The 26,338-nt window shown below is 39.1% G+C and overlaps 1 protein-coding gene and 8 non-coding genes across 11 annotated transcripts; 1 reads left to right on the top strand and 8 right to left on the bottom strand.

The window, feature by feature from the left end:
* Positions 1–202: 202 nt before the first annotated feature.
* On the bottom strand, positions 203–284 carry trnas-cga (transfer RNA serine (anticodon CGA)). The gene has a single exon. It is a non-coding gene; the product is annotated as a tRNA-Ser (tRNA).
* A 768-nt stretch (positions 285–1,052) lies between these two features.
* Positions 1,053–1,134, bottom strand: trnas-cga (transfer RNA serine (anticodon CGA)). The gene has a single exon. It is a non-coding gene; the product is annotated as a tRNA-Ser (tRNA).
* Positions 1,135–1,902: 768 nt separating this feature from the next.
* On the bottom strand, positions 1,903–1,984 carry trnas-cga (transfer RNA serine (anticodon CGA)). Its single transcript has one exon. It is a non-coding gene; the product is annotated as a tRNA-Ser (tRNA).
* A 768-nt stretch (positions 1,985–2,752) lies between these two features.
* Positions 2,753–2,834, bottom strand: trnas-cga (transfer RNA serine (anticodon CGA)). The gene has a single exon. It is a non-coding gene; the product is annotated as a tRNA-Ser (tRNA).
* Positions 2,835–3,418: 584 nt separating this feature from the next.
* trnas-cga (transfer RNA serine (anticodon CGA)) lies at positions 3,419–3,500 on the bottom strand. Its single transcript has one exon. It is a non-coding gene; the product is annotated as a tRNA-Ser (tRNA).
* Positions 3,501–4,237: 737 nt separating this feature from the next.
* On the bottom strand, positions 4,238–4,319 carry trnas-cga (transfer RNA serine (anticodon CGA)). The gene has a single exon. It is a non-coding gene; the product is annotated as a tRNA-Ser (tRNA).
* Positions 4,320–5,078: 759 nt separating this feature from the next.
* trnas-cga (transfer RNA serine (anticodon CGA)) lies at positions 5,079–5,160 on the bottom strand. The gene has a single exon. It is a non-coding gene; the product is annotated as a tRNA-Ser (tRNA).
* Positions 5,161–5,919: 759 nt separating this feature from the next.
* Positions 5,920–6,001, bottom strand: trnas-cga (transfer RNA serine (anticodon CGA)). The gene has a single exon. It is a non-coding gene; the product is annotated as a tRNA-Ser (tRNA).
* Positions 6,002–10,582: 4,581 nt separating this feature from the next.
* On the top strand, positions 10,583–24,190 carry vamp4 (vesicle-associated membrane protein 4). 3 transcript variants are annotated; one of them, XM_072682241.1, is made up of 9 exons: positions 10,584–10,801; positions 12,727–12,800; positions 14,398–14,499; positions 17,001–17,047; positions 17,659–17,709; positions 18,756–18,856; positions 21,037–21,116; positions 21,689–21,740; positions 22,570–24,190. In XM_072682241.1, exons 2-9 carry the CDS (start codon positions 12,798–12,800, stop codon positions 22,593–22,595), a joined length of 462 nt encoding a protein of 153 aa, XP_072538342.1. In that variant the 5' UTR covers positions 10,584–10,801; positions 12,727–12,797; the 3' UTR covers positions 22,596–24,190. The 3 variants fall into 3 exon arrangements, with proteins under 3 accessions (XP_072538351.1, XP_072538342.1, XP_072538335.1); XM_072682234.1 differs by having other exon boundaries at positions 12,649–12,800; XM_072682250.1 differs by lacking the exon at positions 12,727–12,800 and having other exon boundaries at positions 10,583–10,801.
* Positions 24,191–26,338: the final 2,148 nt, after the last annotated feature.

The raw sequence follows: 26,338 nt of genomic DNA, 5'->3' as shown, positions 1-26,338 counted from the left end.
GAATACTGAATCACCAATACTGAATACTAAATCTCCAGTACTGAATCTCCAATACTGAATACTGCATCTCCCATTCTGAATACTGATTCTTTGAAGGGATTTCAGTCTGATTTGAGTTTATAAAGCATTGAAAGATCTACAGAGACTGCTGAGAGTAATATACACCGGGGCTTTAATGGAGGAGCGTCTCTGCATAAAGATTCGCTGTGAGCAGGATTCAAACCTGCGCAGGGAAACCCCATTGGATTTCGAGTCCAACGCCTTAACCTCTCGGCCATCACAGCACAAGAAGATGGCCTTCTCCTGCAGGCTGTGTTTCTGATGAAGCAGTTAGAGAAGAGTCAATGTTCTGTTAATGTTGTTCAATCCATCATTAACGCTGCTTTAGTAAAATCTCACATCCTGAATACTGAATCACCAATACTCAATCTCTTATAACTAATACTCAATCTAGAATACTGAATACTAAATATATCCAAAACTGAATACTAAATCTCCAGTACTGAATCTCCCATTCTGAATACTGGATACTAAATCTCCAGAACTAAATCTCCAATACTAACTACTGAATCTCCCATTCTGAATACAGAATACTAAATCTCCAAAACTGAATCTCCAATACTGAATACTGAATCTCCCATTCTGAATACTGAATACTAAATTTCCAGTACTGAATCTTCAATAATGAATACTGAATCTCTAATACTGAATACTGAATCTCACATTCTGAATACTGAATACCAAATCTCCAGAACTGAAACTCCAATAATAATTACTGAATCTCCAATAATTAAACTCCAATACTGAATACTGAATCTTTCATTCTGAATACTGAATCACCATTACTCAATCTCCAATATTTAAAAATCAATCTAGAATACTGAATACTAAATCTCCAGAAATGAATGTCCCGTTCTGAATACTGATTCTTTGAAGGGATTTCAGTCTGATTTGAGTTTATAGAGCATTCAAAGATCTACACAGAGTTACAGACACAGCTTAGAGTAATACACACTGGAGCTTTAATGGAGGAGCTTCTCTGCATAAAAATCCGCTGTGAGCAGGATTCGAACCTGCGCAGGGAAACCCCATTGGATTTCGAGTCCAACGCCTTAACCTCTCGGCCATCACAGCACTTGAAGATGGTCTCCTCTTGCAGGCTGTGTTTCTGATGAAGGAGTTAGGGAAGTTTCAATGTTCTGTTAATGTTGTTCAATCCATCATTAACGCTGCTTTAGTAAAATCTCACATCCTGAATACTGAATCACCAATACTCAATCTCTTATAACTAATACTCAATCTAGAATACTGAATACTAAATATATCCAAAACTGAATACTAAATCTCCAGTACTGAATCTCCCATTCTGAATACTGGATACTAAATCTCCAGAACTAAATCTCCAATACTAACTACTGAATCTCCCATTCTGAATACAGAATACTAAATCTCCAAAACTGAATCTCCAATACTGAATACTTAATCTCCCATTCTGAATACTGAATACTAAATTTCCAGTACTGAATCTTCAATAATGAATACTGAATCTCTAATACTGAATACTGAATCTCACATTCTGAATACTGAATACCAAATCTCAAGAACTGAAACTCCAATAATAATTACTGAATCTCCAATAATTAAACTCCAATACTGAATACTGAATCTTTCATTCTGAATACTGAATCACCATTACTCAATCTCCAATATTTAAAAATCAATCTAGAATACTGAATACTAAATCTCCACAAATGAATGTCCCATTCTGAATAGTGATTCTTTGAAAGGATTTCAGTCTGATTTGAGTTTATAGAGCATTCAAAGATCTACCCAGAGTTACAGACACTGCTGAGAGTAATACACACTGGAGCTTTAATGGAGAAGCTTCTCTGCATAAAGATCCGCTGTGAGCAGGATTCGAACCTGCGCAGGGAAACCCCATTGGATTTCGAGTCCAACGCCTTAACCTCTCGGCCATCACAGCACATGAAGATGGACTCCTCCGGCAGGATGTGTTTCTGATGAAGGAGTTAGAGAAGAGTCAATGTTCTGTTAATGTTGTTCAATCCATCATTAACGCTGCTTTAGTAAAATCTCACATCCTGAATACTGAATCACCAATACTCAATCTCTTATAACTAATACTCAATCTAGAATACTGAATACTAAATATATCCAAAACTGAATACTAAATCTCCAGTACTGAATCTCCCATTCTGAATACTGGATACTAAATCTCCAGAACTAAATCTCCAATACTAACTACTGAATCTCCCATTCTGAATACAGAATACTAAATCTCCAAAACTGAATCTCCAATACTGAATACTTAATCTCCCATTCTGAATACTGAATACTAAATTTCCAGTACTGAATCTTCAATAATGAATACTGAATCTCTAATACTGAATACTGAATCTCACATTCTGAATACTGAATACCAAATCTCCAGAACTGAAACTCCAATAATAATTACTGAATCTCCAATAATTAAACTCCAATACTGAATACTGAATCTTTCATTCTGAATACTGAATCACCATTACTCAATCTCCAATATTTAAAAATCAATCTAGAATACTGAATACTAAATCTCCACAAATGAATGTCCCATTCTGAATACTGATTCTTTGAAGGGATTTCAGTCTGATTTGAGTTTATAAAGCTTTCAAAGATCTACACAGAGTTACAGAGACTGCTGAGAGTTGAACACTCTGGAGTTTTAATGGAGAAGCTTCTCTGCATAAAGAACCGCTGTGAGCAGGATTCGAACCTGCGCAGGGAAACCCCATTGGATTTCGAGTCCAACGCCTTAACCTCTCGGCCATCACAGCACATGAAGATGGACTCCTCCGGCAGGCTGTGTTTCTGATGAAGGAGTTAGAGAAGAGTCAATGTTCTGTTAATGTTGTTCAATCCATCATTAACGCTGCTTTAGTAAAATCTCACATCCTGAATACTGAATCACCAATACTCAATCTCTTATAACTAATACTCAATCTAGAATACTGAATATCCAAAACTGAATACTAAATCTCCAGTACTGAATCTCCCATTCTGAATACTGAATCAGCCATTCTGAATACTGAATACTAAATCTCCAGAACTTAATCTCCAATAATGAATACTGAATCTTTAATAATGAATACTGAATCTCCCATTCTGAATACTAAATCTCCCATTCTGAATACTGAATCACCAATACTCAATCTCCAATATTTAATACTCAATCTAGAATACTGAATACTGAATATCCAAAAGGGAATACTAAATCTCCCATTCTGAATACTGAATTTTTGAAGGGATTTCAGTCTGATTTGAGTTTATAAAGCATTCAAAGGTCTACACAGAGTTACAGACACTGCTGAGAGTTGAACACAATGGAGCTTTAATGGAGGAGCTTCTCTGAATAAAGATCCACCGTGAGCAGGATTCGAAGCTGCGCAGGGAAACCCCATTGGATTTCGAGTCCAACGCCTTAACCTCTCGGCCATCACAGCAGATGCAGATGGCCTCCTCCTGCAGGCTGTGTGTCTGATAAAGGAGTTAGGGACGTGTCAATGTTCTGTTAATGTTCTTCAATTCATCATTAACGCTGCTTTAGTAAAATCTCACATCCTGAATACTGAATCACCAGTACTCAATCTCCTATAACTAATACTCAATCTAGAATACTGAATACTGAATATCCAAAACTGAATACTAAATCTCCAGTACTGAATCTCCCATTCTGAATACTGAATCAGCCATTCTGAATACTGAATACTAAATCTCCAGAACTTAATCTCCAATAATGAATACTGAATCTCCTATTCTGAATACTGAACACTGAATCTCCTATTCTGAATACTGAACACTAAATCTCCAGAACTGAATCTCCAATACTAACTACTGAATCTCCAATTCTGAATACTGAATACTAAATCTCCAGTACTGAATCTCCAATAATGAATACTGAATCTTTAATAATGAATACTGAATCTCCCATTCTGAATACTAAATCTCCCATTCTGAATACTGAATCACCAATACTCAATCTCCAATATTTAATACTCAATCTAGAATACTGAATACTGAATATCCAAAAGGGAATACTAAATCTCCCATTCTGAATACTGAATCTTTGAAGGGATTTCAGTCTGATTTGAGTTTATAAAGCATTCAAACATGTACACAGAGACTGCTGAGAGTTGAATACAATGGAGCTTTAATGGAGGAGCTTCTCTGAATAAAGATCCACTGTGAGCAGGATTCGAAGCTGCGCAGGGAAACCCCATTGGATTTCGAGTCCAACGCCTTAACCTCTTGGCCATCACAGCACATGAAGATGGGCTCCTTCTGCAGGCTGTGTGTCTGATGAAGGAGTTAGGGACGTGTCAATGTTCTGTTAATGTTCTTCAATTCATCATTAACGCTGCTTTAGTAAAATCTCACATCCTGAATACTGAATCACCAGTACTCAATCTCCTATAACTAATACTCAATCTAGAATACTGAATACTGAATATCCAAAACTGAATACTAAATCTCCAGTACTGAATCTCCCATTCTGAATACTGAATCAGCCATTCTGAATACTGAATACTAAATCTCCAGTACTGAATCTCCCATTCTGAATACTGAATACTAAATCTCCAGAACTTAATCTCCAATAATGAATACTGAATCTCCTATTCTGAATACTGAACACTAAATCTCCAGAACTGAATCTCCAATACTAACTACTGAATCTCCAATTCTGAATACTGAATACTAAATCTCCAGTACTGAATCTCCAATAATGAATACTGAATCTTTAATAATGAATACTGAATCTCCCATTCTGAATACTAAATCTCCCATTCTGAATACTGAATCACCAATACTCAATCTCCAATATTTAATACTCAATCTAGAATACTGAATACTGAATATCCAAAAGGGAATACTAAATCTCCCATTCTGAACACTGAATCTTTGAAGGGATTTCAGTCTGATTTGAGTTTATAAAGCATTCAAAGATGTACACAGAGTTACAGAGACTGCTGAGAGTTGAACACAATGGAGCTTTAATGGAGGAGCTTCTCTGAATAAAGATCCACTGTGAGCAGGATTCAAAGCTGCGCAGGGAAACCCCATTGGATTTCGAGTCCAACGCCTTAACCTCTTGGCCATCACAGCACATGAAGATGGGCTCCTTCTGCAGGCTGTGTGTCTGATGAAGGAGTTTGGGACGTGTCAATGTTCTGTTAATGTTCTTCAATTCATCATTAACGCTGCTTTAGTAAAATCTCACATCCTGAATACTGAATCACCAATACTCAATCTCCTATAACTAATACTCAATCTAGAATACTGAATACTGAATATCCAAAACTGAATACTAAATCTCCAGTACTGAATCTCCCATTCTGAATACTGAATCAGCCATTCTGAATACTGAATACTAAATCTCCAGTACTGAATCTCCCATTCTGAATACTGAATACTAAATCTCCAGAACTTAATCTCCAATAATGAATACTGAATCTCCTATTCTGAATACTGAACACTAAATCTCCAGAACTGAATCTCCAATACTAACTACTGAATCTCCAATTCTGAATACTGAATACTAAATCTCCAGTACTGAATCTCCAATAATGAATACTGAATCTTTAATAATGAATACTGAATCTCCCATTCTGAATACTAAATCTCCCATTCTGAATACTGAATCACCAATACTCAATCTCCAATATTTAATACTCAATCTAGAATACTGAATACTGAATATCCAAAAGGGAATACTAAATCTCCCATTCTGAACACTGAATCTTTGAAGTGATTTCAGTCTGATTTGAGTTTATAAAGCATTCAAAGATGTACACAGAGTTATAGAGACTGCTGAGAGTTGAACACAATGGAGCTTTAATGGAGGAGCTTCTCTGAATAAAGATCCACTGTGAGCAGGATTCGAAGCTGCGCAGGGAAACCCCATTGGATTTCGAGTCCAACGCCTTAACCTCTTGGCCATCACAGCACATGAAGATGGGCTCCTCCTGCAGGCTGTGTGTCTGATGAAGGAGTTAGGGACGTGTCAATGTTCTGTTAATGTTCTTCAATTCATCATTAACGCTGCTTTAGTAAAATCTCACATCCTGAATACTGAATCACCAATACTCAATAGTAGTATCTCCTATAATTATTACTCAATCTAGAATACTGAAAACTGAATATCCAAAACTGAATACTAAATCTCCAGAACTGAATCTCCAATAATAAATACGGAATCTCCCATTCTGAATAGTGATTCTTTGAAGGGATTTTAGTCTGATTTGGATTTGTAAAGCATTCAAAGATCTACACAGAGTTACAGAGACTGCTGAGAGTAATACACACTGAAGATTTAATGGAGGAGCATCTCTGCATAAATATCCGCTGTGAGCAGGATTCGAATCTGCGCAGGGAAACCGCATTGGATTTTCAGTCCAATGCCTTATCTTCTCGGCCATCACAGCACATTACAAAGGTCTCCTCCAACTCTCCCTACACTGAACACTAAATCTCCACTACCAACTATCCTACACTGAATACTGAATCTCCAATACTGAATATTGAATCCAAACCCCTTATGCTCAGATTAAGCTAGTCTACACTTCCTGATTGAAAACATGCTTGGAGTGGAGTCTCTAATGGGTTAAAACACCTTCAATTAACTTTAGAAATGACCAAATCAACAATCTGGTACAATTTCAAAAACAAGGACTCCACTAGTGAGGTCAGAAACACAGAAAAACCTAAAAGACCACAGGAGACCATTAAAGTAGGCGATCCCAGATCGTCGCAGATCACAGATCATTTTAAATTATTTTGGTGAAATAAAAATAGTTTATTTCAAGATACAAACCACTGGTAATGCTCAAGAACAGAAAGGCAAGATTAGGGCTTAGGCTAGCATACAAAACATAAAAAAAAGCTTACCCAACTTAGGGACAAAATTCTTTGGACAGATGAAACCAAAATGAACCTGAGTATGGAGAAGGAAATAGGGGCCCATGAGCTGAGACATATCATATCAACTCTCAAACACTGCCTTGTTGTGGCACAGGCAGGTATGGCTGCCAATGAAACTGGGTCACTGACATTTGTTGATGATGAGACCGCTGATAAAAGAAACACGGTGAACTCTGAAGTGTATAGAGCTATAATATCTCTCAGATTCAGTCAAATCCTGCTGTAAATCTAAAAGGATGGCATGTTACTGTACAAATAAATAATGACCCAAAACAAAAATCCAAGAAGCCTCTTAAGGCAAAAAATAAATAATATTATTATATAATGTTCTTAAAGAGTCAGTCACCTGACCTGAACCTAACTGAGCATGCTTTTCACTTACTGTGGAAAAACTGGAATAGATGCAACTGACAGCAGCTGCAGTAAAGGCCTGGTAAAAACAGCAAAATCAGTATTTGGTGATGACCATGGGGCATAAATTTAGCATTATTATGCAGTCTTAATATAGTATCTACTATAATATGCAGTAGATATACTTATTTGGAATTATAGTACAGTTAGGGTCGACTCCACTCGACTGTGATTTGGCTGAGAGACTCTCTAGGAGCGTTAATGTCGTATGGTAATGGCACTCGGACCAAAGCTCTTCAAACATTATTCCGTTACATACACGCGTAACCTAGCAATGATGCCAAGACACAAACAACAGCCATAATAAAGCAGCAGTGTTAGCTATAATTATACAAGTAAGAGTCTGATTAAGAATTATAAACATATTAGATGACATGTCCGATGTCCGTTAGTGTCTTCACCATGTCTCAAACTGTACATGAGTGCCCTAAACTTAGCAACACTCATTCGAAGTGTTGCTACGTAGGCAGGTAAGTAGGTAGATAGGGTAAAACCATGTGTTACTATGTGTTATGACATGGTTTGTCATATGTTTCTTCTAATGGGTTTTTTCATCAAACTTCCCACCCAAATACCTCATCATCAGTCATTAGTCAGGTGCAGTAAAGGAAGGCAAGCAAATTCAAATGGGCAGTTAGTCTATAAGAAACTATGCAGAGTTTTAGAAGAAGGAAGAAGGATCTGGCCTTATCGCAATTCCTTACAAACGGTCTTTCCATTATTTCCATCTCTCTCAGTGCAGTCTCCCAGGACTGACCAGGTGACACAACTGACAGGCCTCAAACTAAAGCCTTCCTGTACACACTGAGAAGGTCATAGTCATTTATTTACCTATCTTGCCTTTGTCTATCCATCTTCCCAACTCAACAAGGCTTTGAAGTTTACAACCAAAATAGACCAAGCCAACTACGCAAAGGACATATTTTTTACAAGTGTTTACCACCGCAGCATGTGTGCATATGTGAACGTGCACACACCTGAGTGGGTTGTGTAATTGTATAGGTACAGCTTACCTACATATAGCCTGATATAGCCTATATATTTCATCCAAACCACAACAGAGAGTGAAAAATGGAAAAACTGTTAAAAATCGATTACTAACAGCCATGGGTTGAAACTGAACAGCTTCCACAGCTTTGTCAAGTGCTTTCTTGAGGTCACGCAATCTCATCTTTTTACTCGGCCAAGTACTTCCCAATCCCAGGAGAAACTTTCTGCTTTAGCAATCATCCCCATCAGCATGTGGAAAATATTCCAGACGCAGCTCGCTAAACCATTTTTCCAAAGAGCCGCAGCATAATGTTTCTGTTGTTTATTTGTTTCTGTTTTTGGTTTCATGTGGCTTGATGTGTGTAAATCTTTCTCTTTTTTTTTGCTTTCTTTTTTTTAATCTCTGTTGTGCTCTTCTGTTGGCCAGCCAACCTATGCTCATGCATCACAAATATGTTTAGTTTATATATATATATACACACACCAACAGTTGTTTCTGGTCATAATAAATCTAAATCATTGACCTATAATAATCTTAAATATAGGTGAAAAATAATAATGATGTTAAGATGATAACAAGGTAATAACAAAGTACAGGTGTAATAATATAGACCCGATACCAAAGAATGTTATTTTTTTCAATATTACAACTACTCTATATGCTATGTGGACAGCTGACCATCAAACCTAAATGAGCTTGTTTGACATGCAATTCCAAGACTATGGGCATTAATATGGGGGGGGGGGGGGGTATGGTTATTGCTGTTACTGTTGTCTCTTCTTTTGTAAATACAGTATAAATCTGTTCAAGGGACAAATAGGAAAAATGTGTGGTCTGAGTAAACAGTAAAATGGATACCCAGGACATTGTTTAAGTGCCATGATCCAGATTTTCTTGGGATAGCTTCTTGTACAAATACTGCCTGTAGCGCTGCCAGTCTGAGACAGTCAATAACTGCTTACTTTCCATCTCACACATCTACCACTCATCACCTGTGTCTTTTCTTAATCCCTTTCCTTTGATAATGCCCAGTATGGTGTTACCATACTTCTCCTATTCTCTCCTATTAGGTGAGATCACATTGCATGGTCACTTATTCCTAATATATTGGTTTCACACAAAACCTCAAATGCAAGACCTTGACTTCATGTTAACATTAGGTTTGCCTGTATGAGTTTGTAAATGGCAGCTTGTGCCCTTTTGTAGTGTGTGCAAGCTATTTCTCATCAAACTGTGATAACTGTGATTAAATTCAGTATATATATTTACGTCCGCCATATGCTGCCACCCCTCAAAAGTCCCTGCCCCCCTCTCGAAATATTTTGATATGTTGATGAGAGACTTCAACAGAGAATGGCCAGACTGGCTGGAGCTGACAGAACGGCTACAGTAACTCAGTTAACCGCTCTGTACAACTAAAAAACAGAAAGGCATCTTCCGAGTGCACAGCATGTTGAACCTTGAGGCAGACATGCTACAACAGCAAAAGACCACATCAGGCACCCGATACTATGTAATCATGTAAATCAGGTAATCACCAGATATTATGTGGTGAGCATCAAATACTATCAGGTGAACACCAGATACTATCAAGTAAGCACTTTCTTGAAGTTATGCTGTAGCTGAATGGATATTGGCAAGTTTATTGAAGTGTATTTTCAGATAGGTCTCAATTATAAAGACATAACATTTATCCTTGCCAGTCGCCATGGATACTCAATCTTTGAGAGACATTTAAAACGCAGGGTCTATTTGATTGAAAATATTACAGTAACACAGATGACATAATTATGTTTATTCAACAACAATTACAAAAGTTGCAGGTGGATGGATGCCCAATGTCAAGAAAATGGTTCAGCTCAGAAAATGTATATACACACTATATATATATACTATATATATATATATATATATATATATATATATACATACATACACTATATACACTATATATATATATATATAGTGTATATAGTATATATATATATATACACCACGTCCCTTCAGGGCCTACGTACCAGCATAGTAAACATTATGCCACGTGTATACTGAAGGGGAGCCCTTTATATGAGCTACATCTACTAATAAGGTGTCAAAATCCTAAATCTGTACCTAACCTTTATCCTTCTAGTGTTGAGATGAGACCAAGGACCCAATAAGCCCTTGTCATTTCTAACCTAACCATCGCGTCTCGCATATTGGACCACAGCCCAGCTGTTTGGACTTCCTGGTCATCTGAGGTGGAGCGGAAGAGTCGAAAATCACTGCAATACACACACATCCCTGCTGAGACTCGTCGTTTCCACTGACAGACACACACACACAACTTTCAGGATTTCTCACATCATCAGTCTTTTGAGCTGTAGCTAGCTGCAGCACTTTAATCAGAAGAGCTCTCTAACCCACAGGAAGAAGACAGCGCAGGTAGACACTGATCTGTTATCGCCTAACGTTACATTCATAGAGGCCCGTGTGTTTTGTGTGTCCCTGTGTCCCTAGCTGGGACACAGCAGTGCTTGTCTTGTCTCATGTTGACTGTATTATTTCTCATTGCAGTCTTACCGTTCAGTGTATGTGTGTAGCTATGTTATTAAGATAGCGAGCAAAGTGGCGCTTATCTGCCTGACAGGCTTATGTCTAGCATGACTGACCTAGCCAGCTAACCAGCCAGCTAGCCAGCTAGCAGGGAGGCTTCGATAATATGAACAACAGCTTGGTGCTGACACACCAGTTTTGCACTATTTAGAAGTGACTAACTTTTTTAAATGTTAAAGTGTCCAGTCTAATCTTCTTATAACGTTGTCATGTAGAAGACAGTCGGCATTTATGCTCAGTTGTAGCCTAGCCTAGCGTTAGCTAACTAGCACCTACTGTAGCTAGCTACATTGTGTAAGCCCAGAGTGATTGCTTGCTTGCTAACTAGCCAACGTAGCTCGTCAACTAGAAGCACTCAGCGTTTTCTTCTTTGATAGATGTCAGTGATGCTATATAGTTATTTATCCGATTGAATCATCGCCTTGGCTAACATTTCCCACTCCATCGTCATGTGACTCGGTGGCTGATTAGATTAGCTAGCTAGCAGTTTTACAAATGTGAAGGGGGTCGTGTCATATTATCAGCTCTCAACAACGCTCTCTCTTGTGGGGGTACATGCAAATGTATTTGTCAGGGAATCGGACACTCCTACGCTTCATTTCTACCCCAGCTTGATATAAAAACAACGTAAACAACGTAAACCTTTAATAGCCTGGTTTAGTTTTTAGTCTTTTGTTCATTGTTGAGTTTACCACAGTATTGTTTTTGTGATTGATGAGATGCCTGTGGGAGCCCAGGCCTAGTCTTGCTGGTGTGACTGGGTATGTGGAGATGTCTAAGGGTGAAACAGTTCGTAGGGATGCACTGATCTGAGGATTGTGGACTGATGCCGATGTCTAGGTGTGAGCAAAATATGACATAAATGCAGTATGGTGGTGCTTCAGGAAATGTTCAGAATATTTTCCACAAGGTGGAACGGATAAAAGCAGTGATGATATTCAGTGTTTCACACATTGCCTTGCCCTAGTTTGTTAGGTCTAATTGTGCAGTTGGTCAGTGAGTTGCTCAACAGACACATTTGATTGAAATGATCATAAACGGTGCATAGAAATAACTGTTTGCAGAAATCAAGGTTCGCTTCATATCACGATTTGGTGAAACAGGAACCAATGCATAAGGCCTGGGTCTGGACATCCCTAGTGGTCTCAGTTAGTAGTCTCTTGTTTTGTATATATATGTAATAGAATTCATGATCAAGATGTTTTAAACCTAAGATATTGAAGTGTCTTGGCTTAAAATATTGATATTTCTGATATTATTTCAGTTGCAAATGCAGTGCTTCCAGTGTTGTGTGGCCCTGATTGCTCTGGGTAGTATGTTGGGGTCAGCAGAGTTTATCACATTCCTCTCTGAAAGGTTTCTCCATCATTTCACTGTCCCACCTCTATTTTATGTCTCATCCACATGACCATTTCATGTTTTGTTCATTAGTTATTCTCCAAGTTGAGTTCCATTCATGCTGTTGGAAAATGATGACTCACTTTTTTTGTGACAGTTCTGGCAACTGAAATGAATACTAAATATGCTTATGGTCATTGTGGATTCCTGCCTGCTGCTGTCTCTCTATCTGGCTTTCTCACTTTTGCGCTTTTCTTTATCCCAACACTCTCTTCACCTTTTTCTCTTTCCTTTTCCTCTCTGCTTTTTCCTTCTTCTTCTTCTTTTTTTTTTGCTAGACCTGCTTATCCCTAACCCTGCTTCTTCTCCTGCCTTCTGCTGACTTGTGGATCCTTCCGCCTTGCTTGTGACCGAAGAGATCCCGTTTTCTGACTACTTTTCAAGCACATCAAGCAGAAAGCAGTCTCCGAGAGAGGACAGTGACTCAATGGTATCAGACCCTTATACTGAATTTGGATTGAGAGTGTGTGTCTGTGGGGGGTGGATAAAATATTGCAGATGTAAGATGCTCACCCTCAAATTATAGCTTTCATTAATGGTAGCAGTTAAAGTCCTGGGATGTAATTTCTGAACATACGAGTAATTCTAATTGTGTTCTGAATGCAACATTATGTATGTATTATGTCCTCTTAAAATCACAATTTGTAATAGAGAGAATGGCGTCTTTGTAATTGCCACTCAGCCCACTCACAAGAAATGTGTGAGGATTTGTGTGAAGTCCTGTAATATCACTCTACAGCAGGGGTGAGCAGATTCCTGCACAGTTGTGCTTTTCCTACTTAAGTACACCTGATTTAACTGTGCTGTTAATTGCCAGCTTTAGTAGGTCTGTTGGAGCAGGGGAATTGTGCTAGACATGAGCCGCGGTTCTAAATTTCTTGTTTTGTCAGCATATGCACAGTGTGTTCATAAGGTGCGCTCAGAGTGTGATTTGTATTTACTGCAGTGGAGTAAGAGTAAATTATACACTAAAACCGTTGGGGGAGCCCCAGAGCAAATCATTGGGGGTGTAATAAATGTATAAAAATGCAATATATACAAAGCACATGGTCTTTGTGAAAATTTGCAATATTTTTGCAGAATTTAATCCGAAAGACATTTAGACTGGTTTTGTATAGAACGCTTCTCTCTAGAGCAACTTTCTGAATCAATCAATCAAAGAGAAAATCAACTTCCTGAGTTGTTGACCGTGGTGGTGAATGGAACCACAATGCCTGATACAAACTGATGTTATGATCTAAATGTTTTAAAGATCATTCATGATGTGGATGTACATGCAGATGTGTTTTACCACTGTTTTCCTATTCTAAATATTACAAAAAAAAAAACCAACAAAGTTCACAAGGCATGTGTAGTTTCACTGTCATTTTGTGTAGTATTTGTGTAGTAAGTGGCTATTTTTCCATTGCAGACATTGTGGCCACTAGTTTCAATCCCCACAGTAAAGAAAATGAAATGTCCATATGTCAAGTTGAAAGCATCCATTAATCTATGTTAATTTTCTTTATATAAATAAGTTTTAAAAAGAAATTTTTGGGTTTTAGGATCAAATCCATATGTAAGAATTTCTTTATAAATGAAGACCTTGGTTCTTTAACCCTGAACCTGTGAAAGTACTTGTTACAGGCCCCTTATGGCAGTTAAAGCTGCAGGATCTGAGGTTCTTACATGAAAGCCTTCTGTGACAACCAAAGCATGTTGTGCATGCTGTATGTGTGTGAGAGAGTCTCTAAAGTGGCAGTACGGAGTAAGCTGATATCTGTGTAGAATGGCTTTCACATTGGTCTTAAATAACCATTGCATTGTGGGTTAACTGTGTTTGATGTGCTTCATCAGAGACTCTTAGCTTTAGCACCTGTAATTCAAGCTGTCAAATTAATGGTCAGTATTATGCAAGCAGCATGACCATATTTCCAGAAGTATGCCCTCATGTCTGAAATTTATTTTCCTAATTTAAAGCTTCTGTGTTGAGTTGGTGCACGTTTATGTTCACTCTGTCATTGTTTTTTTCTCTTGTGTTCCTGCAGAGGGAGCCAGAGAGGGAGGAGCAGCCCGACACCAGCATGCCTCCCAAATTTAAGCGGCACTTGAATGACGACGAGGTCACTGGCTCTGTGCGCAGTGAGAGGGTAAGTGTTGGATACAGAAAAGACTAAATACTGTTTGTTCTCTCTAAAGGGTTGTAATGTAAGCTAATTGTTGTAAGGCCAGCGATTAACACATCACCTCCCACATCTCCAAAGCTTTAAAATGACCTGTAATAAATTCCATCTTGCTGGTGCACTGTAGCTAAAATAGCACTTTAATGTGGTCAGTCTAATCATACTGATGCAGATAACTGATTGACTAAATGAGAGGTCCTAAATGACTAATCATACTGTATAATCGACTTTAATTGACTGATCAAGTTGAAGAAATGACTGTTGAGACTGCAGACTGCTCTAAATAAGTGATTATGCTAAATAGCCGGCTTTAAATTAATGATCAGATTGCATAACAAGTACTAAATGACCGATCAGTCTGGATAAAGTGCACTAAAAGTCTGATCAGGCTGAAGAAGCAGCTTTAAATGACTGATAATACAGAGTAAACAAAATGTCTGTGTGTTGTTAAAGCACTTCATCAGTGTTTTCTGGCACTCTGTGTGTTGTGGGAGGAAGAACGATGTTACAGAGATTAATGATTCTCATCATGCTCATCATCTTGGCCCTGTGTTTCTCTGTGCTAGATTCAGAGGGAGAGCAAAGAGGCTCTGTTACATAACAGATGGTCACAACCGGACACTTATCCTCCTCCCATGCACCAATAATGACTACCAGTCCACTCTTGATATTATTTATTTATTTTAGCTCTTTCTCCCCTGTGTCTCTCTTTTGGATGTGTCAAAAAAAGTATGAATAAGTATTTTTCCCCTGCAGTCATGCAGTATGCTTTAGCTTGAACCTGCTTGGCTTTTGTCCATTTTCAAGATAAACTATTACTAATTATCTTAACTAAACAAAACTAAATTAAAGAAGCAGATTTGGACACCAGGCATGTCTTGGCTGATCAGCTGCATTCAGGGTAACAGTAAAATTATGTAAGCTTCATTTTTCACCAAGCTCTTGCTTTAAGAGAGTTTCCTTTGTTAGTAATTTGGTCTGCATGTAACATCAGAACTCCCTACAGTTTAATGAGCATCAAGAGAGATGGGGATGGAGATAAACAGAAATAGCAGGGTAAGAAAACCAATTACCATTGTCCAGTAGGGATAGTAGTAACAGTAAATATAGAGAATGTTCTTGATAAAAATCCTGTTCCAAGACCATGGGCATTAAGTTGGAGTTCCATATATTTTGCTGTTGCAATGATCCTCCATTCTTCTGGGAAGTTTTTTACTAGAGATTGAAACATGACTCCAGAGATTCAGCCACAAGAGCATTTGTAATGTTGTGCACTGATGCAGGCCCATAAGACCTGGCTCCCAGTGTATCCCAGAAGTGTTGGATGGGGTTGAGATCAGGCCTCTGTGCGGATAGTCAAGCTCTTTCACATCAAACTCTAATAAAAAGTTTGTGTCTATGAAGACTGCATGGCTGGATGCTTCATTTTATGCACCTGTTTGTAATGATTAATGATGGCCAAAACCATTGCTTAGCAGTGGTGTCTAAATACCTTTGTAATATCTTTGTAGTGTGTGTGTGTGTGTGTGTGTGTATATATAAGATACATTTAAATATTAGAGGAAAGCAGTTAAAAATTCGAATGACTTGTGTAATACAGACGGGTATTACCTTGGTAACTTAGTTTGAGATCTGCAGACGAAGGGAACTGCAGTTTGGAAACCAGCTGTGAAAAGTTTTTTTTGACAGTTTCATTACATAAAAATGTTTTCTTGATGTTACCTTACAATAGTCCAGACAGCTCTGAAGTTCATCTAAACTAACCTTTGGCTAATACACCCCTCAGGTGGTAGTTGCATAATCACTGTTGGTTTTTACACCATTCCAACCATTCCAAGGGAGTCATTTTTGAATATTTCTGAGTAAAACTCATTGCACTGGGGAATACACCAGACTCAGAAAAGACCTTTGTGTCTGGGTGTAGTTTTGAGTTATGTAAGATCATCAGGATGTGGAATCACCCCAAACAGTTCTTAATCACATGTGCTAATCAATCCCTACAGCATGAATTTAATCACAGTAGCACAAGTAAGACATTGTGAAAAGATAATGTCAAATGTGAACCAGATGTTTTTCTCCATTGATGTTCCTGAAAGAAAAAAGGAGTTTCTAAATCTCTGAAGACTTTCTAAAGACTCCTCATTTGGGTCTTTCAAAACACAAACAGATCCTCATCAAACAAATAGCTTGTACAAGCAGCGTCTGCACATGAGTTTCAGGAGAGCAGCCTGCATGGCTCATGTTCTCTTGCACGTGCTGTCAGTGTTGCTTTTGACTGAATCTGCCATTGAAAGGGGTTAGCAACAGAAGAAAGCCATTAACCTGTGCCGAAGACATTTAATTGTGCTGTGAAAGTGGGATCACTCTTACTTCCAACACCTGGACTCCCCATTAGACTGAGAACATACGGTTCAAAACACACTGAACTCATTCAGATTGGTCTAACCCCAGACCCTCTCTTTCTGCAGAGGAACTTGCTGGAGGAAGACTCTGATGAAGAAGAAGACTTCTTTCTGTGAGTTTGTTTATTTTGAGTTGATTCCATCCTAAATTCTGACTATCACCAGAAAACCCATCCTGAATGGTGCTGCTGTCTGGGTGCCTGGCCCTATGTCTTCAGGCCATTGTAAGTTTGATCCTTGGCAATGCCAAAGCCTTCCGTAGCTTCCAAGAAGGCACAATTTCCATTTCCTGTCACTCCACACACACGGTGTGATGACAGCTAATGCGGGTGGTTGTTAGCTAATATAAGATACTTAGTGTGCCTGTGTCCAATAATTGTTGGAAAAGATGCAGTGGAATCTTGGAGGGAACACTTGCTAGCATTTGCCTTCCCATTACTCCATTATTCACTCCTATAACTTAAGAATATCTCTGCCAGTTTGCAGTGTTTTCAGTGTAATTACTGAATGTAATAAGCCTCAGAAGGAGTTGGTGTTATTTTATTAACATTGGTGGGGTTGTATTTGCTGAAATCTTTATTAAATGCCTGTTTACACCACTAGATGCCTGTTTATCACTTTGTGCATAGTCTCATGTGGGCTTATTGCTGTATTTCATTATTCCAAAAGCATCACATTACTTTCAGTGTTACATAACTTTCACATTATTTTTGTTGGCTTGCAGACGAGGACCAACTGGACCCAGATTTGGCCAGCAGAATGACAAAATTAGACAGTAAGTTATTACTAGAGGTATATGTATTGAATATGAAGTCCCTTTTTTGTTTGTTTGTTTGGTTTGTTTGGGGGGGGGGGTGTAAATGTGTACTGATTGAACTGACAGAATTTCATGTGGTGCATAAGCACAACACACACATGCCTACTGGAAAACAGTGGAATTTTCCCAGTTCATTGGGAGTGTCCTTGACTGCCGCATGCTCATTGACACTCCGTTCTGATGATGGTACATATGTTCCTACAAAGATACAAGCACAAAATGTTGCGGAGGCTCCTGCCCCTCACCCGAGTAGGTGACATATGGTGTGCATTTTGTTTGGGTTTAGACTGTTCCAGTAATCCTCTCTATGGACCTCTAGCAGTGGTTTGTTTCAGCTCATGTGGCACACAGGCCAGTTTTATGTAACCCAACACAAGAGTTTTGTTCCATCTGCTCAAAAGTCAAATACTGAGGAAAATATTTAATATTATTAATCTGAGAACATACGGTGGCCCGCAGCTGGAATCCACCAAGATCAAAGCACTAACACAGTTGCCCTTTGCTCTTGGCCCACCCAGTGTTTTGGTTTCCCTCGTTAATGGAGCACATAGTACAGCAACGTCCATGCCAGGTGTGGGTGAGGTAGGAGGTGTGTATTGGGTGTACTCGGTGGCTAATGGGCTGAGACTTCTGTACAGATGTGGGAGACAAACATGGTAGTAGTTCATTTACAGGTTAGTAAAGTGTGCTGCCAGGAGCCACTGTGACATTTCCACCCTAAAGGTGTGTCCGTGTTCTTTTTCCGGCGGTATGCATGAGTTGTTGTGTATCACGTGTAAAGGAACAAATATTCTGTTATTTTTGAGCTGCTGAGACTACACGTCTGTCATTGAAGGAGTAATAGCAGACTAGCCAATAACATGGACATAGCTAGGCTTCTCGAAACCTTAGGAGCCTCAGTCAAATTGGAATGCAAGTGTCAATGATAAAATGTGCTGCAATGCAAAAGAGACTTGTATTCTCTCCTTTCATCACTTTCCCTGTCTCTCACTTTCTTCTTTCAGGGTGCAGTCTCAGGTTGACGAGGTCATCGATGTGATGCAGGAGAACATCTCAAAGGTGATTGAGCGTGGAGAGCGTCTGGATGACCTGCAGGACAAATCCGGTGAGGAATAGCATGCTTTCACACAGTCACATATTGTGGGGAAGTTTAGCACAACCAAAAATTTCAATGTAGAAATATATGTAAAACACCTATTCATTAATGTCTGTTGGATAGGTCATAGGAATTTAAACACAATTAACTGACAACACTGCCATTGATTAAATCTAGTGAATAAAGATGACATCCATGTGGATCTCTCATGCATATCATAATGATGTTGGAAACGGCCAAAACTAAACTTTTAGTTAGGACCAAGGACTCAAAGGTATCCACACACTTAACCAACAGCTTAAATAGACAAGAACAGAAGGGTAGTTCCCCTACTTTCGGCCACACTGCCATTGCTGGTTTGGTGTTGAAGAGCTAAACTATAAGATCCAGTAGTATCTCTGTGAACTTCTCAAGGAAAATGATATCCATGAAAAATACAAATGCAGGGATGCAGTTTTTACAATTTGGTAAAGTATAAGCTTCCATTACTTGTTAGCTAGGGGTGAATTGTGAAATAGGTTAAAATAGTTGAATTAGTATCTTTGCAGACTGACCTCATTGCTTGTTTCTTATTTGATTTGTGTCCTGTGTCCTGTCGCTGGTGGATCAGTGGTTGGGAATTACCAAAGCTGTGTGAAAAGGAAAGCTTTTGTTAAAATTCTCCACAATGCCACAAACCAATCCCAGCTCAGTGTGCCGCTTCAGGACCCAAAACAAACACCTACTGTGTGTTTAAGATTGTTCTCACCATCCTCATGAAAACAATAGTGCAATAGTTTTCAAACAATGGCAATAGGTCAGTATTCAGGTAATTGAACCTACTCTCAGATCTGAATCTAGGCTACATGAGACAGCTACAGAGTTCTCTTAATGGGAATCAAGTTAGTGTCTTGTAAAAGTCTTCTTGGTTTGCAGACGTTAATGAGCTTTGTCAGGTGTCCCAGTCAAAGGCGCTGTTGTACTGGCGGAAACGGGAGCCAAAGCATTAAGTGGTGTTGAGCATCTGAGCAGATCTTGGTTGTAAAGGGCTGCTTTGAGAGTGTGGTGAGGCGGTGCCGCTCTGCAAGTTCTCAGCATTGTACTGAGCCCTGTTCATTGGTTTTATAACTAGGTTCTGCTCTTCATTCATAGTAAGAACGTCTCACAATACAGGCATTGTGCAACATCTGGAATAGTCACTGGTGAGGTGCAATGTTTGCCACATGTTGTGCATGTGCACTGTAATATGTATATTCACAGGTACAGGGCATTTCTGAGTATGAACAGTGTTTGTATTTGCATGTATATATATATATATATATATATATATATATATACATTTATACATTTATATAGTGTCTTGAGAGCTGTAGGAATATGCTTCTTATGAACACTATTAGACTTTCAAAAGCGCAAGAATTATAATGAGCTAAGGTAATGTAATGAGCAAGACTGAAAAAAAATGGATGTTTCTCACTTCTCTCATGCCCTTTGTACCCTACACTTCTGCATGTTGTTCAGTTCCACCATAGTTCTGGAACATTTGATCTGACATCCTCTCATAATTGAAGTTTACCTTCATTACAATAATTGGGCTTAGTGCCCTGAGCTAACAAGGCTTGATGAGAGTTCCAGACAAAGAGGTAGAGCAAAGCCTGCAAGCCTGAGGTCTCTGCCATCCCAGCAGGCCCGGTGAATGTCAACAAGCGTCTTTGGGAGACAAACGGAGCCAGTAATAGAGTGATCTCAGTAGGGCTCTTACATAACCACCACGCAGAGGGGCATGGTGGAAAAAAGAGCCCGCTCCCCATTCTTTCCACATAGATCTTTAAACTGCCTGATTGATGTTCCACAACTCACCCAGCGTGGATGAGCAGATGTTTGTGTTGACAGATGGAGATAAAGTTTAAGTCTAAAGAGCAAAGAGGGAGCCAGTGTTTCCCTTTGGTCTTACTGTGAAGCGTGTTTACATGTGACACTATTACAGAAGAGTTCAGACGGCTGCCGAAGTGGGTTGGGCGTGACCTCATCTTGGAGCCGAATTAGTCCAGCCCAGTTCAGAACCTTGTTTAAAAAATGATACAAGTGACCAAAAAATACAAGTCCTTGCATTTGTATTGTGTAATAGTGTGTCGCAGGCCAAGAAGCAAATTTGCAAACTTAATTACTCTTTTCTTTTTTTCTGGCATTTCTTTTTTTCTGACTTGCAGAGAGCCTATCAGACAATGCATCTGCATTCAGCAGTCGGGCCAAGCAGCTGCACAGGAGGATGTGGTGGAGAGACATGAAGGTGAGCCCTCCAGTATCCGGGCAGTACCTTTGGTCAAGTACCTTGTGCACAAAAGAGCATACAAAATGTACATAAACTATGTGCACCAAAGTACTGAACTATAACCTACATGATATGTAATATTTCTTTATGTTTACTGTTGACCTTTGGAGGCAAATGAACTGGTGCCGTTTCAAAAACGTATGTTTTTGCTCAGAATTCATCCATTTATGAACTTTAAAAAAGAACACACTTTTCTTACTTTTGTTAAATCTAAAAGTAAAGTGCAGTTACTTAAAAATGGTACTTTCCAACCAATTGATTTGTCTTAAGTTGGTATATTTAATAATTTGCTTGGTATTCATACAAATACTGACCTTATTTTAAGAATAGAGTGTTGTTCAGACATGACCAATCCACACCGATCCCATGACACATTGTAGTCAGATTACAACCAGATCCTTTAAACCACATTTTGGAAATTGTCACTTGGATCTTAACTGCTTTCAAATGCAATGCATTTAGTTCATTTTGGTCTGGTCATAGAATGTTTTGCCCTTGTATGTCATCACATTCTCTTTTCACCCCCACAGATGAAGATGATTGTGGCACTGGTGGTAGTCATACTGCTTCTCATTATAATTAGTACGTATGATGCACAAACACACATAATATGACGTTATGCATGTATCCCATTTCAGCTGGAGATCTACTACCCTGCAGAATTTGCTTTCAACGCACCTAGCTCGAACATTCAGAAGCCTTAACCCTTTAGCAAGTACAGCCTCACCAGTGGGGTAATGCGTGGCTGCTCCCTAGATATTAACAATGCAAAAGGTTTGCTGTGCGCTGATTTCACAGCATTAAATCAATATTCCACTGTACACAGCCCAATCTACCTCCCCATTTAAGGTGCAACGGAATATTTCAGTAAAAAGCTCCAGTCTTGCTTATTGCATTGTAACCGTGGTGTTTTTTTATGGGGAATATAGATCAAGATCAGCACACAGCAAAACATTTTGCGTTTGTCTATATTTTTACTAATTATATTCTAAAGCATTTTATATCAGTCAGGTCCAATAATAACAAAAAATACCACAGGAGTCTTGTGTGGTCATCGTTTGCACAGTTACTGCCCGCTGATTCCCCACACTGTTCTACAGATGACGTACAGATAAGCCAAAAGAGATCACTCTGTGCAGACCATCACAGAGAGCCAGAACTCACTGCGAAAGGGTTAAATCACTAGATAATGAGCCAGATTCACAAAGGCTTTCCAAAGGAAAAAAACAAATGTGAAAGATGTTAGAACAAATGTCTCTTAAAAAAAACAGAAAGGTAAAAGAATGTTTTGAATTCTTAAGTCTAAAGTGAAGAAAAACAACTGCAGGGTGGTCTGCCTCCGGTAGCTGGAATGGGCCATAATTTAGCAGAACATTATTCACAAATTCTCTCTCTCTCTTTCTCTGTCTAGTCCCTATAATACTGAAGTATCGCTAGTTTCTAGCGGGGAGGTTGGAGGCTTGATCTGCTCTTCCTCCCTCCTCCTCCTCCTCCATCATTCCTCCACACCAGAAGAGGGTGCTGAAGGCCCAGTGTATCAACTTCCTACAGCTTCAGGGGGACCATCATCACACAGGGGCAAGAGTGCGTGCGTGTGTATGTTATGTGGCCTCATCGTGAAATATGACAAAATGTAAAGCTGTCAAGGTGATGATAGGACATATCATTTGATAAGGAGATGAAGACTGGAGCAATATCTCTTTGTCAAATTCTTTTTCTAGCGCCCACACACACACACACACACACACACTCACACCTTCACCTGGTCTTTGTTATCTTCTTTACAGATTTGCTATCAGGATTACATGTTTTTAAATTAAGGTCAGATCTATACTTTAGGTTTAATTTAGTGCTTCTCTATTTATGACTATTCAGAGGATAAAGCCCTTGTACCCATTCCAGCAGTATTCGTTCACGCACGCAGGCCCACACACATACAAAACATAAAGATTTATATTTCTCCCCCTACCGGTCAATAGAAATTAGGGGCGTCACCATAAAGGGAATGGCAATTGTGATCTTGTCATAATTCAGCACAGTCTCTTGCTTTTTAAACATGACGTTAGACTTAACTAATCCAGGTTCCTTTGGAGGAGGTGCGGGGGGAAAGTGACGCTTTTAAATGTTTGCTGCTATTACCTTGTTCTCTAGAAGGATTCTTTTTTTGTTACTTGACGAGTGTACAAACTGTTAAAATGATCACTGTAAATTGTGGTGAGTTATATTGTTTGGCTTTTTAAGGGGTTGGCACAGCCCTTCTTCTAAAGGTTTACGTAAAAGATTGATTAGCTGTGTTCTTATGAAGTGCTGTAATTTTGCAAGCTCATTTTGTGGGACTCATTGGGTTTATGAGCTCACTTTAGGTGCGTGGCCTTTCAAAGTTGAATACTTGTCTAAAAGGTTTTTATTGTTACAAAAAAGGTGACAAAAGAGGAACCTGTTAAAATAGCCTGTTAAAATATGATTTCAGTTGTGTTATTGTTAGTGGGGCCTTTTATTATGTTCTCTGCTGGAAGTCGAAGCTGGTAAAAAACAGACTGAACTGGCGTGCGCTGAATATTTCCAGTAAGGTCTCACAGATATCATCTGAAGTGTTTCTTCAGGTCACTTACTGACTGGATATGAAGCTGCTCGTTTCCAGTACACGTGAGCTTGAAAGCTCAGATTCCTCAACCCCTGCATTAACGGGTTGTGAGGAGCCGGCAGAGCTTTTGCATGTGTTCGATGTGGTTTATTTCATTGCCATCATTTTTGTTGGGGGTGGAGAAAAATGTGGCACACTTTATTAAACAAGTAATCAACTTTGTATGGCCTGTGTGAGAGGAGTTTCTGATGGTTTGATCGAGGGAGAATGAAAGAAAATGGACACATCTTGTAAATTTGTATCAACTTGTATTGCTTTACTATTACTATTATTTTGTATTTAATTTATATGTAAATATCCATTCCTTAAGGAGGTGGGCGGTGGAGTTTGGAGCATTGGCAGACTGTGAACTACTTTTGCGTTTGGAAATAAAGTGATTTTAAAGCGAGTCTGGCTGGATTATTTGCAGAAACGGACCAAAAAACAGGAAGAGGGCCGTAACAGAGGAGTCTGCCACCTAAAGCAATCCTTCACCGAACAATCCCTTACTTTCAGCTCTGTTATTCCTGCTGCAAGTTTCATTATTCAGTCTTTTATTGGCTTCTTTTAAAGCCCCTTTGCCCTGCTCTATTGCATAATTTGAAGTCCCAGGTCACCATTAAAACGGCTCTGGTTTGAACTTGTTTCTTTGTCGTTCCAGTCCTTCCTTCCTTTCTGCTTTTATCCGTCTCAATGCCCTGTCCCTCATTTTATACTTTTTGTTTTTTTTAGCTTCTGTATTTTATGCCATTTCTCTCTGCTCTTCTCATTGCCAGAGCGTGGTTTGGTGTGCTGCTTTCTCCAGGTTCACATCAGCCTTCAGAACCAAGGCCTCATCAGATATTGGAGCAATAAGCAGTTCTTTCATAGTGAGAGATTTTTCCAAATGTTGCCGTATTCAGTTTCACTGCTCGTCAAGCCTTGGTCTACTCCATCACTGACATGAAATGGGCTACTGCATGGTTCATCTGGACCTGGTATAAAGGAGCAGCTTAGCAGGGCAGAGATCGGCCCAACACTTGGGTTTGAATCCCAGTTGTGTCATGTATGTATCTAGCACTCCATGAGCAGATGATGGATGTCCTCTAATAAGTAATTCTTTAGGAAGTCAAGTGATGAGTCAGGCTTTGCTAGTTGGCAGTAACCTAACAAAGTCTATCCGGAAGTATGTGTAGGAAACCATTATCATACATCTGACTGGAAGGTTTCATTCCAAAACCCATAAATGCTTTCCCAGATATTTTGGGTGGTACATGTACATGTTAAACACCTGATAAAGTTGATGAGAACAGTACTTATTTAGTAATGATGACATCCGTCTGTCTGTATTATCTTATTCATTTTTTCCTGGTTAGGGTTTCAGTGGGTTCGAGGCCTACCTAATTCCCTGGGCGCAAGGCAGGATTTCCCCCTGAATAGAGTGCCAGCCCATCACAGGGTACCACACACACTCATTTACTCACACTTAGGGGTAATGTAGTGCAGACAATTCACCTACTATGTGTGTTTTTGGGAAGTAAGGGGAAACCTACGGACATGGGAATAACATACCAAACTCCATACAGAGTGAGAATTGGGAAATAATGGCAAATGATGTAATTTATCTGAGCTCACTGAACATGAAACTGATACACCTAAACTAACAATAAATAACTTTGACAATTCAAAATTCTAAGGAGTCCAGCAAGCACTGGACTAGACTAACCTTAATTTGTTATCTAACTGTGCCTACAGTATTTATAGCCCTTTGTATTTACCCTTCCTCCATGCTAATGTAACAGGGATGTTCTGGTCTGGTAAGAAGGTGGAATGTCTCAATAGCTGTCTTTGAGGGTATATTTGCATACCAGTGCTTAGTCACAGAGCTAATAAAGACCCCTCGTAAGTCACAGTTTGTGCTTTCTATTGCTCTGCAGGCAAGTAGGAGTGTTTTGTGCCCTGGTAAGAAGGCTGTGGACTGAGACAATTCAAGCCAGGTGGGTCTTTAAGCCTCAGTTCTGTCTTCACTAAGTGAAAAGCATGTTCAATTGGGTTGAGGTCAGTGACTGTTAAAGCCACTGAAATAATGGATTCACTTATGGATGTGACTGATACTTAACCTAAGTCAGGGTGAACCCCTGCTAAACACCTGTTGATCCAATGTTTCTTCTAAAAGCAAGGTTCGGTATACCTCCGTTTGCTGTCGTAACACCCTCATCTGTATATGTTGGGACATTGCTGAAAAAAAGGTCTGATTACATTTAGCCACTGAAGCATAAGTCAGGTTAGTTGGATGATCAGTTCTGTATCACATACACCACTCCAACTCATCCCAATAAGAGCAATTGGTAGCTGGATTTACTAATTAGACAGTGTGTCCATATACTTTTGGACACTTGGTGTAATATTAAAGCAACTTTTTTTTTGTTGTTTTTTTTTGTAAAGACAAAAAATGGGACGTTGGTAGTTGACTGAACCATACATCAAAACCACCCTGAGACCCATGAACTGTTTTCATTGCACAGATTGACGACAAGACAGAAGGAAAAGCCCCCTGAAACAAACAGGAACCTATCAG

The sequence above is a fragment of the Salminus brasiliensis genome, chromosome 1, assembly GCF_030463535.1.
Source record: "Salminus brasiliensis chromosome 1, fSalBra1.hap2, whole genome shotgun sequence".
NCBI lineage: Eukaryota > Metazoa > Chordata > Actinopteri > Characiformes > Bryconidae > Salminus > Salminus brasiliensis.
Note: the sequence above shows the minus strand (reverse complement) of the source record. Positions and strands in the feature narration are given on the sequence as shown.

Coding starts and splice junctions, on each gene's coding strand:
- vamp4 (XM_072682241.1), top strand. Junction 17,048..17,658: donor GAAGAAGAAGACTTCTTTCT/GTGAGTTTGTTT, acceptor GTTGGCTTGCAG/ACGAGGACCAACTGGACCCA. Junction 18,857..21,036: donor TGACCTGCAGGACAAATCCG/GTGAGGAATAGC, acceptor TCTGACTTGCAG/AGAGCCTATCAGACAATGCA.